General features: G+C 49.5%; 6 protein-coding genes across 6 annotated transcripts; 3 read left to right on the forward strand and 3 right to left on the reverse strand.

Moving 5' to 3' along the window:
• Window positions 1-1,077: 1,077 nt before the first annotated feature.
• On the forward strand, window positions 1,078-2,079 carry N7525_005286 (type 1 glutamine amidotransferase; the record flags this gene model as incomplete). The annotated part of the gene is made up of 1 exon (XM_002564934.1): window positions 1,078-2,079. The coding sequence occupies one exon, from the start codon at window positions 1,078-1,080 to the stop codon at window positions 2,077-2,079; it is 1,002 nt and encodes a 333-aa protein (XP_002564980.1).
• Window positions 2,080-4,319: 2,240 nt separating this feature from the next.
• On the forward strand, window positions 4,320-6,139 carry rfeD (uncharacterized protein; the record flags this gene model as incomplete). The annotated part of the gene is made up of 5 exons (XM_002564933.1): window positions 4,320-4,433; window positions 4,537-4,705; window positions 4,763-4,914; window positions 4,989-5,402; window positions 5,459-6,139. 5 exons carry the CDS (start codon window positions 4,320-4,322, stop codon window positions 6,137-6,139), a joined length of 1,530 nt encoding a protein of 509 aa, XP_002564979.1.
• A 470-nt stretch (window positions 6,140-6,609) lies between these two features.
• On the reverse strand, window positions 6,610-7,943 carry N7525_005288 (lactonase family protein; the record flags this gene model as incomplete). The annotated part of the gene is made up of 2 exons (XM_002564932.1): window positions 6,610-7,447; window positions 7,555-7,943. The coding sequence occupies 2 exons, from the start codon at window positions 7,941-7,943 to the stop codon at window positions 6,610-6,612; spliced, it is 1,227 nt and encodes a 408-aa protein (XP_002564978.1).
• Window positions 7,944-8,461: 518 nt separating this feature from the next.
• Window positions 8,462-10,464, reverse strand: N7525_005289 (3-hydroxyacyl-CoA dehydrogenase family protein; the record flags this gene model as incomplete). The annotated part of the gene is made up of 2 exons (XM_061213347.1): window positions 8,462-9,719; window positions 9,809-10,464. The coding sequence occupies 2 exons, from the start codon at window positions 10,462-10,464 to the stop codon at window positions 8,462-8,464; spliced, it is 1,914 nt and encodes a 637-aa protein (XP_061070368.1).
• Window positions 10,465-12,111: 1,647 nt separating this feature from the next.
• On the forward strand, window positions 12,112-12,775 carry N7525_005290 (DUF3716 domain-containing protein; the record flags this gene model as incomplete). Its single annotated transcript, XM_061213348.1, has 2 exons — window positions 12,112-12,481; window positions 12,558-12,775. 2 exons carry the CDS (start codon window positions 12,112-12,114, stop codon window positions 12,773-12,775), a joined length of 588 nt encoding a protein of 195 aa, XP_061070369.1.
• A 583-nt stretch (window positions 12,776-13,358) lies between these two features.
• N7525_005291 (uncharacterized protein) lies at window positions 13,359-14,680 on the reverse strand (the record flags this gene model as incomplete). Its single annotated transcript, XM_061213349.1, has 3 exons — window positions 13,359-13,818; window positions 13,884-14,507; window positions 14,556-14,680. 3 exons carry the CDS (start codon window positions 14,678-14,680, stop codon window positions 13,359-13,361), a joined length of 1,209 nt encoding a protein of 402 aa, XP_061070370.1.
• Window positions 14,681-15,117: the final 437 nt, after the last annotated feature.

The raw sequence follows: 15,117 nt of genomic DNA on the forward strand, positions 1-15,117 counted from the left end.
TATCCTTATATAGCGGAATGAGTGCCGCTACTAAGTGAAGCTGATTGGGGGTTGAAGGCCGGGATGGCGCAATTTGCGGGGTTGGATGTTGTGATGGCAGTGGGGGATCACGAATTGGTTTGATATTTAGGACATTCTGTGAAGAGAATTAATAAAGAGTGTACTAAAGAGAGGAATACGCTAGATTGTAGGTTCCTCGTGAAATAGCAATATAGGAGTTGACGTTGAAATAAGGGCAAGGTACCCGAGGATTCTAGTATCTACCTTGGGGGGAATAGGAATATTCAAATAGCACTTAGCAACACATCTCTAAGATCCTGTCACAGTCTCGGCCGATAGACTATGATTATCCATCCTCCAGCACAACATATTCTGACCACAGCCGATCATATCGGCAGTCGTGCATGAACCCCTGGTCGGGTTGTTTAGATCCAAAAGAAGAAGTGCTTTAGGCAGATCTCATCTATCAACCTTGGAACTCATGCATGTAGTTAAGCTATCGGGCGAGAGCTTTGACTTCTCTTAATGCTTTACTTCAAATATGGGTTCGTCTTAGGGCTTGGGGAAGCACATGGTAGAGATACGTTCCTAGGTCTTTAACCACTTGAGTCTCAAAGTTCTAAGTAGCAATTGATAACTCACACCTTACCTATGTATATATATTCAAAGTGTTTCTCTTTCTATATATAATCACCTTCGACCATTGCATGTTGTTCTTGCTCCCGGGCTTCTTGATATTCTACCTCTCTCTCAATGAATGGTCTTTGGGTGCACCGTTTGAACATGTTTTTCTTTCCTTTCTTACAGTCTCTTCCCAGCATTGCATCTATTCTAATTAATTTATGTCTTTATCTCTTTTCATATGGTTCCTGGCGCCTTCATCAGACCTTCTACAGACAAGGATTCGACTTCCTCTTTGGGAAGCCCCACCGGATTACTGAAATCCTTATCGGGTGTGAGGATGCGAACGCCCTTTTGACATCAAAGTTTTTCAGTCTTTTTATATTTGTACACTTGCATATCATATTCTCTTCGACATATTACGTTCATTTGGATAGAGTCCCGATACCCTAGCCGATGGCCCAACGTAAAATCCACGTGGCTGTGCTAGACGCCGACATCCCCTGCATCTCAGTATACAAAGCGCGGGGTCTATACAGCTCTCAATTTCGCGTCCTCCTGCAAGCAGCCGCCCAACGCCTGAATAAAATCCCAGGAAGCCTCCAAAACGGACCTCTCGCCGTTCATGTAACGGCCTTCGATGCCGTAGGCGGGTCTTTACCTCGTCTGGAAACTTTACGAACCATACCCCAAGCCCCAGCCGAGCCTCACGCCGGCGGACCACTGAGTCCAATAGACGCGATCCTAATCACAGGCTCAGCATTCTCAGCCTACGAAGACCAACCCTGGATCCATGCACTGCAATCCTACATCCAAACAGTGCACCACCACTATCCAAACATAAAGCTTTTCGGCTCCTGTTTCGGGCACCAGATCATCGCCCAAGCCCTCCTCAGCACCAAGGCAAACACGAGCAACGCTCCGGCATCAACATTCCACGTCACGCAGTCGCCCGCTGGCTTTGAAATGGGCATCCACCCCATCACCCTCCAGCCCTCCTTCACCGCGCGCTTCCCGCCTCTGGCGCGCGCCACAGCTCAGAAACCATTCCGCATCCAGCTGATCCACGGCGATGTAGTGGTACCGACGCCTGAGGCTGAAGCTGCTGCGGACCAGGGAGTCTCACTGCCGGCACCGTGGTCCAGTATCGGGAGTAGTGCGCAGTGCGCTATTCAGGGTCTTTATAACCCCGGCCGGGTCCTGACGTACCAGGGTCACTTCGAGTTTGATACTTTTGCCAATGGGGAGCTTGCGCAGGAGTTTGGGCGTCGTGGGGGTTGGTCTGCGGCTGTTGTGGACGAGTATCTGGAGCAGATTTATCGCTCACGCGTTCCTGGTTTGGAGGATGACGATGATGCCAAGGCTGCTGCCGAAGCGGCTTTGCTGTTCTTTGCTGGGGAAGATGGGGATTTGATGGGGTGTAATGGTACTGGTATGATTACGCCTCCTCTGGGTTGATTGGGGGGTGTCTCTTACGGTCGGGATAGGATGTGACAATGCTTGGACATGTATTATATTCAGTGGTATTAGCTGCAGAGCTTTTTTTTTTTTTTTTAATCAGTTACTGGGCACTCCATGTCCAAGCTGGTTTCTGCATTTCTGCATTTCTGCGTTTGAGCGAGTTTGTTCGGGGTGAATCCCTTGAAGGCAAACCGCGCGGCAAGGGTTTCAGATGACGCTGAGTATGGGACACGAACAGGAGTTATGAGTGTACAATTATAGTTGATCAGCTCAGCCACCCCTTAGTGGCGACACATTTACCATGATGATGTCGGACCCTGCATGGCTGACACACAGCTGGTATGTTGGTCTGCAGGAAGGGATTGCGGTCTAAACAATGGAAATAGGATTACGAGGGACAATGGCCATTCTTAGATCCAAGAGATCGGATGGAATTAGATGTAGTACGGAGTACAATGGAGTATAATAATAGGCTGCATGAAAGCTAGACGCACCTTGCATGAATTCTAAGCGATGCAGATAAGATACCTTTCAATACTTAGCTGTCTAGAACAAACGTCTCGACTCGCAAGCTCCCCACCTTGTCATATTAAGTGGAGCGTGACATGCTTGACATTTGTGTACATGTATGTATTCGATAGTATGTACAATGTCGTGTACAGGTCTGATAAGAGCTTTATATTATTATTTTATATGCTACTCCGTACATCCTATTATCAAGATACTACTTATACAACGGTACATACCAAACCCCCGAACTTGAAATCTCAGACTTTTCCGTTGATCGCCCCCTGCACGGCCACTCAGAACCGGGATGGCGTGCGAGTTGCAGCCAATGACAATGGAGGTAATTGGTGACTCGGTGGGGATTGGGGGCCAATCAGGCTGCTTTGGGATGCTCTTCATCGGCAGTTGGTTATACAAGGTATTAGGGGTATTGGTATTTTGGTATTTTGGTATCTAGGCAATCAAGTCATCTGGAAATATTGAAGCTCTTTATTAGAGTTAGGGGTAAACGGAGGAGGTCGGAGCTGAGACAGGTACGGAGTACTTGTATGATAGTAATGGAGTATGCCTATCAGTATACTTAACTAAGTAGGGCATATAAAGTCACGCACTTGCTTTTACACTATGAGTACACGAGCCCTGGAGTATACCTTCCCTTGTTTCTTCTGCTACATTATTATACGTATTTCTTCAATCTTAGACTATGTACTTCGTACTATCCATGGATGGCTCTACATAATAATCTGTAGTATAAAATTAGAAATTAGAAAATAAAACCACGGAATCGAATAATACTGTAATATTACACTGTAACGTGGCGCTAGTTTCGCCACCCGGAGCTTCCCTCCCTTCTGGAATGAAGCTCAGGAGCTGGGGAGAGCTTCGGAGGGGCCGCTGATAGCGCCTATCGCGAGTATTTCTTTTCCTTTCCTTTTGCCCGAAGATTGGAAAATTAAGCATCTTCTGTGTGTTGATACATATATTTTATTAATAGTCTGAATGAAGCATTAAAAGGCATCTAGGATGCCACATAAAAAGAATGTAAAAATGTAATGAAAATCGTTTAAGAGCTCGGTGTTCCACCGGGGTTTCCGAAAAGCCGTGCTATTCGGTATTAAAATACCAGACTATACCGTACGGTTTCATCCTTTTTCTTTTTTCTCTTTTTTTTTTTCTTCCCAATTTTCCCAATTTTATTTAAAATTTCACTTTTTAGCGTGGAACATTCCAAGAATGGGGTTTTTCTTACAAGGGAAGCTCAAAGCTGCACGCCCCTCTTTTTGGTTATCGATACTCAGATAGGGACGATAGCCACGTATGCGAGCTCGTACATAAAGAGAGTCAGAAATAAAGCTGTTCCTGACTACATATCTAGAATTATGGGAACTAGAATCTATAGGATAGAAATAAATACAAAATAATAGAAGAAAAAGAAGTACGGAGTAAAAATTAGAATAAGGCGAACTCTGCGTAATTACCCGTAATACCCCCCCCCCAGCACCCACTAGACCCTCGAAGTGCTCTGAATGTATGAGCCGCCCTCTCGTCCTTTTCCTTTTTTTTCCCTTTTCCAATTCTTCCTTTCTTCTCTTTCTACACACAAGAGCATGTTGAACTGCATTTTTGTCTATTGTTCACTATAAACCCTGTCTGTGCTCGGCTGACCTCTTTATTCGCCCCTCCTTTTTTTTATCTCAACTCCGGGGATCTCGGATGACCCATATGCAACCATGCCTCCTCGAAGCTCACTGACCAGCTCTTTTTCGGTAACCGATGCCAATAATGAGGTGGTCTGTCCCTTGAAGAATAACGACGGTTCCAATTGTCGCAAAAGATGTCTAGGTGTGAGTATTTGCCCCGAGCCCCGCCTATCACCGGGCTCGCGAAAGCTATATGACCCGTGCAACTCTGGAGTTCAACTCGAACTAATCCGGTTGGTGCTCATAGGAAAAACGCTATCGCTCCATGCAGGAGCACATTCGACGTGCGCATCCGAACCACTACATCCCGAAGCTCCCGGCTACCGAGGAGAGCTTCCTGATGATGGTGAACACCCCGCTCGAGCAACGGGTGCAGCTGTCACCCCCCGAACCCGCTCAACCCCGGCGACCTCAGGGTTAGTCTTTCTGCTCTTTTTGTCTTGATTCCTGCACATACTGACGGCTACCCACAGATGTGGCGCCGGAAAGGGACGTCTATGTCGCTGACGGCTCCCCGGCTACCCCTCGAGCTCTGGATGAACCCCACCCAGCTGCAGCCACTGCGGCGGTTGCTCTGGCACAACTGCATCACCATCGGCTGGCTTCGGACTGGGATACAGACATGGTTTGTCGCTCCGGGCTGTTGTGGGCTTTGAGCCCCGAGTCTCTCCACAGTGGCACTGACCCGCATTTCCCCAGGATACCCATTCGGATACCGACTTGAGTCATCCTCGAATGCGCGGAGCTATTGAACTGCCCCCGCTCCGCGATCATTTCAAGCAGGAATCTCTTCCGCCGTTTACGCCTCGTCCTCGCGAGCTTCTTCCATCCATCCTCAATCACTCCCCGCCCGGTCGCTCATCCACATTGCCGCCAATCCAGCGGAGAGACAAATTTTCCCGCCCGCGCAAATCTTCCATCACTCAATCTGCGCGGAAATCCAGGCAGGATCGCCCTAAATCAAAGGAATTCGGGCGGCGACCAAGTCTCGGTGACCGCAAAGCCCTTTCGGCAGAGCCGCAAACCGCGGCCTGGGCGCAAGGCAAGCGCTGGGAGGATCTGATTGAAGCCGCGACATCAGCAACCGAAGTAGACGATGAGCCGTATTCAGAGGTGAGTTTGAATGCAATTCTGGACTTTTCTTTCCACTGCTGATGCGCCATATACAGGCTGGTCGGTCTCCAACGATTGCCCCACTACTTTCCAACGTGACGTCTGCCCCCTCTGGGGTGAAAAATCGGTCCTCGCTACCACCCGCTTTCCAATCCTCGGGATTGCCTCCTATCTCTTCACATCGGCCATTCCCACCTCATTCATACGCCGCCTCGCCTTTGCACAAGTCATTGACCCCACCACCATACGAGAACCACCGCAGCCGTGAGAGCGACTTGGAACCATTCCCGTCTATTGAATCATCGCTCGATTCCATGTCTTCGGCATCCGGCAGAAATTTTGCGTCATCGGTTTCGGGAGTCGCGCCGTCCATAAACTCTGATTCCAGCCCAGTTATGAATCTTATCCCGCCCATCTCGCAGCGCCAGCACCACCGATTCTCCAATCCTACTCCAGCGTCTTTCCGCAACAAAGAGGTTCAGGTGTTTTGTGCTCAGTGCAAACGACCTTCGGCACTGAATGAGTGCTATGCCTGTACGGAGTGCATCTGTGGAGTCTGCCGCGACTGCGTGAGCATGTTCATTTCAAGTCCGCCTACTTCATTCCGAACCCCAGGGAACGGGTCGTTAAATACCGTCCTGTCACAAGGACCAACAAGTTACCCTGGTCCTCAAGGGTGTCCACGATGTCGAACAGTTGGAGGCAAATGGAAGGCATTCCAAATCGACATCAAGTGAAACGACTTCAAGACCGCCTACATATTTGGCTTTACGCATTTTACGACTGATGTTTGATACACTCATTCTCATATTGTTATTTATTCTTCATCGTTCGGTCGGCTTTCCTGGTCTTCTTTTTTATTTTTCACTACGATATGGCAGGATTCATCGTGCGGACGACGTTGCAGGAGTTCCTTTTTCCAGGCCAGGTCTTTTCGGTGCAGGTTTCCGACAGTCAAAAACCCGAAGAAGCTGGTCTTCAACATTCAAAGGTCTACATTTTCTTTCTTTCCGCATTCTGGGGTTCATGTGGACATATCTTTTGGTCATGAGGTATATGCTTTTTGATGCTCTTTCAAGTCTTTCATGTGATGCGAGCCTGTACTGCAATGGTTTCATTCTGCGCTGTTTATAGAAGAGAGCTGTGGTCGTGGGAGACAACCGTGTTCTCCCACGCCATCCAATTCTTGATTTATATAACTACCAATCTACTCATCCCAGATGACACTGCTGAGACCCTCCGCAGTCCCTACCTTTCCGGGCTCACCAACCTGTAGAGCAGCAATCTCCTCACCGAGATCTCCGGTCTTCGGATCCCGACGCACAATGGAAACCGTCGCAGAAGCCTGGTTCCCAATAGCAACCAGATCCCCAGCCCGATTGATCACAAAGGTCCGCGGCACCTTTCCAAATGCAGAAGCCGAGTCCCGCAACTTCACTGATCCGTCCACTGGCGACCGATCAAGCACAATCATCGAATCACTCGGCTCGAAACCCTGATCACTTCGGATTGAAACATAAAACTGATCTCCAATCCTACTAATCTCAGCCGGCGTGGCACCGTCGGGCATAACACCGTCGGGGTACGGCACCAGGGTTTGCGTCTTCTCAAAAGACAAACACCCAGATCTCGGATACGAAACGTCAAACGCCATCATTGTACCCCCGATCTCATTAAGGAGGTACAACATTGTCTCGCCGACAGCCGCCGTCTGCCGCGAATTCGTCGACCCATCAACCGACCGGTCGGTGTTATCTGCCCAGAACAGGCCGTGTCGCGGCCCGCTGCCGTAGGTAATGTTCACACTCGGACACTCGGACAGCTTACCCGACGGGCCATCCTCGATCGCGTACACGCGCAGCAGGTCCGCACCCAGGTCCGGACTGACAATGAACGAGCCGGTCGGGTCGAGGAAGACTTCGTGTGGGTGTGGCGAGTCCTGCTGGTCGACTTTACCCGGTCTGGTCAAGTTGAAATGGAAGGCTTGCAGGCTTGGTTGGTTTTGTTTGATGGGCAAGGCGAAGGTTGAGATGGCCGAGCCTTGGCTATTAGGTTGTTAGTACAATCCCATATCCACAACAGCATCAAGGCAAGCAAGCCAAGCCAAGACCTTAGGAATGTAGGCAAGAAAAAGAAAAACAGAAAAACATACTAATGCGCAATTGCAATAAACTTCTTCCCCGCAGCAGTCTCATAGATAACACTATTCACGCCGCCACCGACAGTCTTCGCGACAGCGCCTTCGCGCAGCGTGCCATCTGGCTTGACATGCAGGGCCGTCAGCGAGCCATGCGTGGAAGGATCGGCAGTGCCGGTCTCGTCGGAGCAGTAGACGGTGCGGGTGTGCGCGTCTAGGGTTAACCAGCTTGGCATGTCGCCGCAGGTGTTGAGGGTTTGCGATATGGAGAGGTCATTGTCCTTCAGGGTCAAGGAGTAGACATTGCCATTGTAGTGGGTGGCCCAGAGGTGGGCTGGCTTGGAGGTAATGGCTGCTGTTGTGCCTAAGGCCGAGAGGATGGGGAGGAGGGTATGGAGGTGCATCTTGGTAGATGTGTTTCTACCTAGGATGTGGGATAGATGGTTGTATATGTGTACAGAATACAGAGTAGTAGATGTAGATGTAAATGGGAAGAGTACGGGAAATGGGGGATCGGCAGTCCCTGGCTGTGCAGGAATGGATCGAGGGGGAAGAGGGGAGAAAGGGTGAGATTGTGTTTTTGTATTTAGTCTGTTTCAGCTATGCATATTGCATGTTTAACTAGTGAAGACTTAACTAAGACATGCAATTAATTAGGGTTAAGGGGACTCTGCTCTATTATTCCCCACGTCAGAATTCTACGAGATCACCATACCACCGTTACATGATGCATATACATGCATAACATTTGAAATGCAACATACAGAATACCTAGGTACTATTATAATGTCATTATGTATGTATTCATGTATTTCTTAATTTCTTAGCTTGGTTTCACCCCCATGTTGCGTGGGGGTTACTGAAACAGATCAGAAGGATATCTATTCTATATTCACATATAACATACAACATACATGTTTCGCTAAACGAGAGCCAAACCAGTGTAGCAAACATCGTTGCGCACAAGCTCAGTCTTGAGTCCATCTTCCAACGATACCGAGTACAAGCTACCACCCAGGTCAGCCACATACACAATATTGTTCGCCTTATCCAACTTCAAGCCAATAGGCTCGTGGAAGTGACGTGCCAGAATAACCTTCTCAAAGTCTATCTCTTCACCACCAACATAGGCACGATTCAGTGTGCAACCGAAAGGGTGCTCACCACGGTCCGTCCAGTACAGGGTCCGAGTGTCGCTATCTATCTCAGTATCAATGGGCTCGGGCAGGTGGCTCCACAGACACCGGATATCAGTCCGATTCTCAGCAGTCTCACCGGCAGGAATACCCAAGCCAGCGCAGTAGATCTGACCAAGACCAGCCTTGCAAGGTCCCTTCTGGGTCCAGTACAAGAGACCGCGCTCGGCATCGATAGCAACACCCACACACCAAAGGGTCATCTGCTCCAACAGACTCATGCCCGGCTCCGCACGGCGCTGCACCAGAACAACGTGGTTACTGCCATCAAAATCACAGCGGTGCACACCTAGACCCTCACGGTCGCAGAAGTAAACCTGCTTACGTGACTCGATAACCGAGATCTGCTTGGGTGTATGCACCTGGCCAACGGTGACAACACACATCACATCGCCGCCGTCCATATCAGCCGACCAGACGGAGCCATCACATGCTGCCGTGCTGCGGCCCATATTCGTCCAGAAGATGCGCTGCGTCTCTAGTGCCACGTCGATACCGTCAGGCAGATTCTGGCCGACGACGACGGGGGTGAGTTTCTGCGTTGCGAGATTGAGGCGGATGATTTTGCCGTTGGAGTGCACCTGCGACACATCCCTGGCGTTTCCCCCGAGCCCGACGTCCAGCAGGTAGATGTCTTTTGCGGCGCTGTGCGGGTGTGCCGGATGTGCTTCTGCGGAAGAGGATTTCGAGAGTGGCGGGTAGAGGCCGCCCTTTTCACTCTTCTTGCCGAGACGTCCTTGGTCGAGGTATTCCCTGCGTAGCCAGTCGATTGCGGCAGAAGGGAGACCCCTCTCTTGGATGTAGTTTTCTTCGATGAAGGCGACGGTATCGAGGCCGACTTGGTCCATCAATTGGCAGGGGAGGGGGCCATTCTTGAACATGTGTTCCCAGAGTAGGTCAATTTGGCCGGGGTCGCTGACGCCTTCGTAGAGGATTTGGGTGATTTCCCGCTTGACTGCTGCCCAGATGCGGTTGAAGATGAATCTGTACAGTTCTTTGAGTCAGTCTGCTGTGCTGATGTACTACGTTTCCTTTCCTTTTTATTCTTTTTTCGCTTTCGCGATAATACGTACCCGGTCGATTCGCGGCGAGCTGTCACTGGCAACATGCCACATTCACCCAAGACAGTCTCCAGGTAAGGGAAGATCTCGGGATCGGTCTCACCACATGTCATCAGCTCGACCGTACGGATAGCAGGAGGCATTGTGAAGTGAATATTGAAGATCTTACGCTTGCGCTTGTCGGAGACCTTGACAAGCATCAAGTTTGACTTGATAGAGGAGCTGTTGGAGCCGATGTAACAATCGGCCGGAGCGTACTTTTCCAAGTCTGCCAAAGTGTCAATCTTCAACCGCAGTATCTCAGGCACAGCCTCGACAATAAGCCAAGCGTTGGAAATAGCGGGCTCAAGCTCGGTGAAGGTCTTGCAGTTGCCGTAGGGCGCGGCCGTATACGACTCGAGGTCAACCTGGGAAATGGAGGTCTGACCCTTGGGATCGCCAGGGTCGCCCTCGTTATCTTCTTCACGCATCTTTTGAATGCGCGGCATCAAGGAGAACTCGACTTTGTGTTTATCGATGTAGTCCTCTGCATCGCGGAGAGCCACCGGCGAGGGATCCCGGATGTGGACATGGTAGCCAGCAGCGATGAAGACACAGCCGATGCGGCGGCCGAGGACACCGGCGCCGATGACTGCAACGGGGCGGTCTGTTCGGGGCTTAACACCCATATTGGACGTATGTAGGTAGGGGTATGGGAGAGGGAGGTGGCAATGTAGATGGGTGTTGGTATAAAATGTATGTAGATATGACGTTGAGAGCGGGACAAGCCTGGACTCTTTGTCGAGGGAAATATCACCAAAGCACAATTGATTATAGGCTTCCATATATATATTTCTGTTCAATCTAGCATTGGAATCTATGAGGTTCTCTATGCACTTGGGTCGCAATACACCATCCCAAGCTCATTGGACATGTTAGGGCTCCGCCACCCGAAGCCGGCATCATGAGTATGAGCTTCCAAGAATGAAGGGCTCGCGGATATCATGTCTCTAGTGCTTTAGTGTTGTCAAGGCCAATAAAAAATGCTTCCAGGAGTAGATTTCGGTATCTACTCTGCATCGGAGGGAGTTCGGATGGTGGTGGAGAGCTTTTCTGGTCAGATGCGCGCGGAAGTGATCCTTACTACGCCGATGAGCTTTTCGCGGAGATCAAGATTTATATGAAGGGAGAAGGACACGGAGCTATCAAAACAGCTATGAACACCTTCCTTGATCTCTCCCGAAGCCAATTTTCAGTAAGCGAAGAGTATATCGATGCTCTAAATATTGCTTACAAAGCGATTTGCGACCTTTATGTCGACATTCCTCCCTACTATGCTTTGCAAATGATGCTTTCCCAGCTAGAAGAAGTGCAGGAATTGAACAGCTTCATTGTCGTGAAGGATAATGAGCTGAATGCTATCGACAAGACGGTGCAGACTATTACCATTGCCGATTTTTACCGGTATAGTATCGCTATTCTAGACTATATCAAGACTAGCAAAGCAGATTCTATCGCTCTCTCTGCTATCAGGAATCAAAAGTCTGGATCTTCCAACGCTTCTTCCAACGCTTCTTCCAACGCTTCTTCCAACGCTTCTTCCAACGCTTCTTCCAACGCTTCTAATTCCAAAAATTTAAACAACAGTCAGAAGCGGCGCACCAACGAGCCGCCGAAGGGTGTATCTGCCGAAAACCATGTCAAAAAGTGGTTGTCTCACAAACCAGAGAAAAGTGACACTGGGCTGTTCATACTGCGGTAAGCCAGGTCATGGAGTCAAAACATGCTTTTATCTATGTCCAGAGAAGAGAAGCGACAATTGGAAGCCCGGAGATTTTACCGGCCAAGGCTCGGAGCGAATCCCTGGAGTTATGTCTAGCAAGGAGCCAGACTGAGCATTCGGTCCGTACGACGCCCGTGTCGATTCGGCCGCCATAGAGTATCCCTCCCTCGTTCTTGAGGTTGGGGCTTCTGAAAGTTTGGACCAACTCCGACAGGATGCCCGTTGGTGGTATTCTAATACAAACCGAGAAACCAAACTTAACGTGTTGATCGACGTCGCAAGCGATAATCCGTACCGCGTTGATTTTGAGGTTTGGACTGAGGGTTCAACCAGCCCACTGGCTGTTCAACGCGAAATCGTCCGACAACAGTCCTTGAATGTACCCAGAGAGCGTCGTTGCAGAACGGGGCGGTGACAGGCGCGCCTTTGATCCTCAATTTCGACACGCTCCCATGCACCGAGCGCCGCAGGTCGACAGAACTGCAAATTTGTGTTCACACTGACACGCGCAAAGAATACGTGTATCCTTTGCACTCATCGAAATGTGTATGCGATGACGGTGCCATGGAAGGTGGCGAGGAACGCCAGGAAACTCAAGACACGAGCAATTGCCAGACTGAAGCAAGCCACTGCTGTGAGGGAGCCTCTCCAGAGGTCCACGACACACTACACCGGAAAACGCCTGGACGAACGCATCGGCAGGAAAGCTGGAAATGTCGAATCAATCTTGATTCAGATTGCGGGAGAAGTATCACAACAAGAATGCGGAAACTGCCTCCAAAATGATGGACCTTGGGCAAAGTGTGTCCGTTACCACGACATCGATCGTGTTGTCACAGCATGTGGCAACTGTCAGTGGAACGGGCGCGCCACCCGCTCTCGGACGCTGACTGGCGTCGACTCAAACGATGTTCCTGGGATCAGTAAGTGCATAGTGCATTAAAACTTGTATAAAACGAGGCTTCACGATGGCAAGCTGACGATTAACATATAACACAGTGGCAGCCGGCAAGCAAGCCAACAAGTCATCCTCAAAAGGCAAAACTTCCTCTCACTCTAGATTGCCTCAGCCAGTTCAAAGCCCCACTAGCAGATCTCGCTCTATATCTCCTAAAAAGACCAAGCTAGGTCTCCGCGACCGTTCGGTTAACCTCCCACGTGCTTCTTATGACGATCTGGAGTATCAAGGAGGATTCTGCTGGATTATTCCAACTTAGGAATTTCTACGGCTTCCGCTACTTATTAAATTGCCCCTTGTTCCCGAAACTTCACGTGGTCACCGGCGAAACCACTCCTCTCAATCATCCATAGAAATTCGCGTGATTGCTCATCGCGAGCAGGCCGAAACCGGCCTATAGGCTATCAATCGTTTGGAGGAGTATGTTCGCCGTATGTAGGCAGAGCTTAGGCTATATGATTCTCGAAATGCCGCTATCCACAACGTAATTATAGCAGAAAACTTCGCCGAGCTTATCGTTCCTACACGGGCCTTTATCCCAACCACTATAGCCGACGACCACTAGGCGCAATTCAATCGCGTGCTTAGTATCAAATCATACATGTTCTAACTTGAACAATGGTCCGAGCATATCGTTAGTGCTCGCCTTGGCAAGTATCAGGAGGTGGTGGGATTGCTTGTGCATTTATTCCGTGCTGCACAAACCATGTCTCCCGCCCAGTCAGAGGTGACATCAGTTCAGACCTATTCCAAAGAGGCGTCTGCAGAATCCTATATAGGGTTTGATGATAAGGCAATGGAAGATGACGATATATAGGGCAAAGACATCAAGTCTATTGGCATTAACCCTCTAGATTATCATCCACCTGACACCTTCTTAGCAGCGCCATCTCAATTGCCAGACCGGGACCAAACGAGGTAGCAACAATATGCGTCCTTTTACTCTCTGAACGGAGCTGATCCAAGACAATCAAGACCGAAGCACTAGACGAGTTTCCACGGGTGCGATATATCTCCCAAGTTGCCTGGAGTTGATCTTCAGACAATTGCAAGACTTCTGCTACGCCATCTATGATTGCTTTCCCTCCAGGATGCAAGGCCCAGTCGAAATCGTGAATCCCTAGCGGTCTCAGCAGTTGCCCTCCTAATCTTGGTTGACACTTTAATTGTTCCTCGTATAAGGGAAGAAGTCTCTCAAACATTGGTCTGATTGCATGTTTGGTGTATTCGGGAATATGTCGACTGAGGGTAGCTCGATAACCTATATATATATGCAACCGAAATTTGGTGCGGATGGTTAGTCTAGGTTCATTGAAAGAGCAAATGACATTGACGAACCATCGACACCTGCATAAAATGTCATATACTCAGCGGTGCCCGGAACCAAATCACAGCCCCATTCTAGGAGCTCAAACTGCGGAGTAACTTGCTTGTCCTGAGTCATAGCATGCTCATTACAAAGAACAAAGGCGGCCGCAGCATCTGAGAACAAAGCCGCTGCAATGTTTGCTTGATCAGAATCCATACTGCGTTCTGCCATGGACAGACAATGTCGCACATTGGGCGTACACAGCTCACAAGCAAACGCTAAAATGCGGGCTGGCTTCCGTCGCAGACTTGCTCCGCCGGCTATCTGCGCTGCGGCCCGTAATATTGACAGCCCACCTGCACATCCAACGCCGTGGAGAAGCATGCGATCGACATGCGGTGGAAGGTTCAATTTACGGGCTACGAGAAAATCGTACCCCGGGTTACCTTGGTTGGTGCAGGTAACCCCGATCGTATGGGTGATCTGCTGGGGAGCGATATGTGCTTCTATGAGAGCCTTTTGACATGCTTGAACAGCAAGGTCGACCCCCGCTTGACGGAAGAATTGGTCAATCTCACTGATTGAAGGTGGGTCCGTCTGCGTCGCAAATGCCTTGTACGGTCGAACTGCAGATCTGGTGTCGATACCCGTTGTGCGGTTGACCTGAAGCAATTTTTTGATTCTAGCAAGAATTAAACAATTGCGGAGCAACCCAAGTCGACCAGCTTACCCTGGACGGGTCACATCGTAAAAGCGCGCTGCGAGGTTATCAAGGTCCTTGGCTCCTAGTAGATAGGGCGGATATTGAGATCCTAGTCCCGTGATGTACAAGGCTGGGGCCGATGAGTTTTGCATAGTGAGAGGATTTTTACAAAAAGTGGGGGAAAGCGGGTGTGAAGGATATGGCCACAGTGAAATAGTGAGCTGGCTGCATGCTTGCTTTTTCCTGTTGATGGCTTAGCGTCCAATGACATCGCAACATATCAGACATCCAAGCGAATATTCCCGTGAATGGTGATGGTCATCGAATACTATTTCAGTCGCTCAAGAAAAGAGCACCCGATAACTCTTGTCCTTGGAGGGCGAATGAGACCTAAAACAAAAACTTTGTTTGCAAAATACCCTATAACATTGGAAAGGGAGATGAATTGGTAAATTGGGATTCTAGCTGTCCAAAATATCAACATATCATAGCGCCTGGGACGATTCCACATTTGATTGCACCGGCGAGTCACCCATAATCACATACCAGACCTCGAGTGACAGCACGCCCAAAACCCAGTCCTGCGCAG

This window comes from Penicillium rubens (assembly GCF_028828025.1).
Source record: "Penicillium rubens strain IBT 27055 chromosome Unknown utg000002l_segment0_segment0, whole genome shotgun sequence".
Taxonomy (NCBI): Eukaryota; Fungi; Ascomycota; class Eurotiomycetes; order Eurotiales; family Aspergillaceae; genus Penicillium; species Penicillium rubens.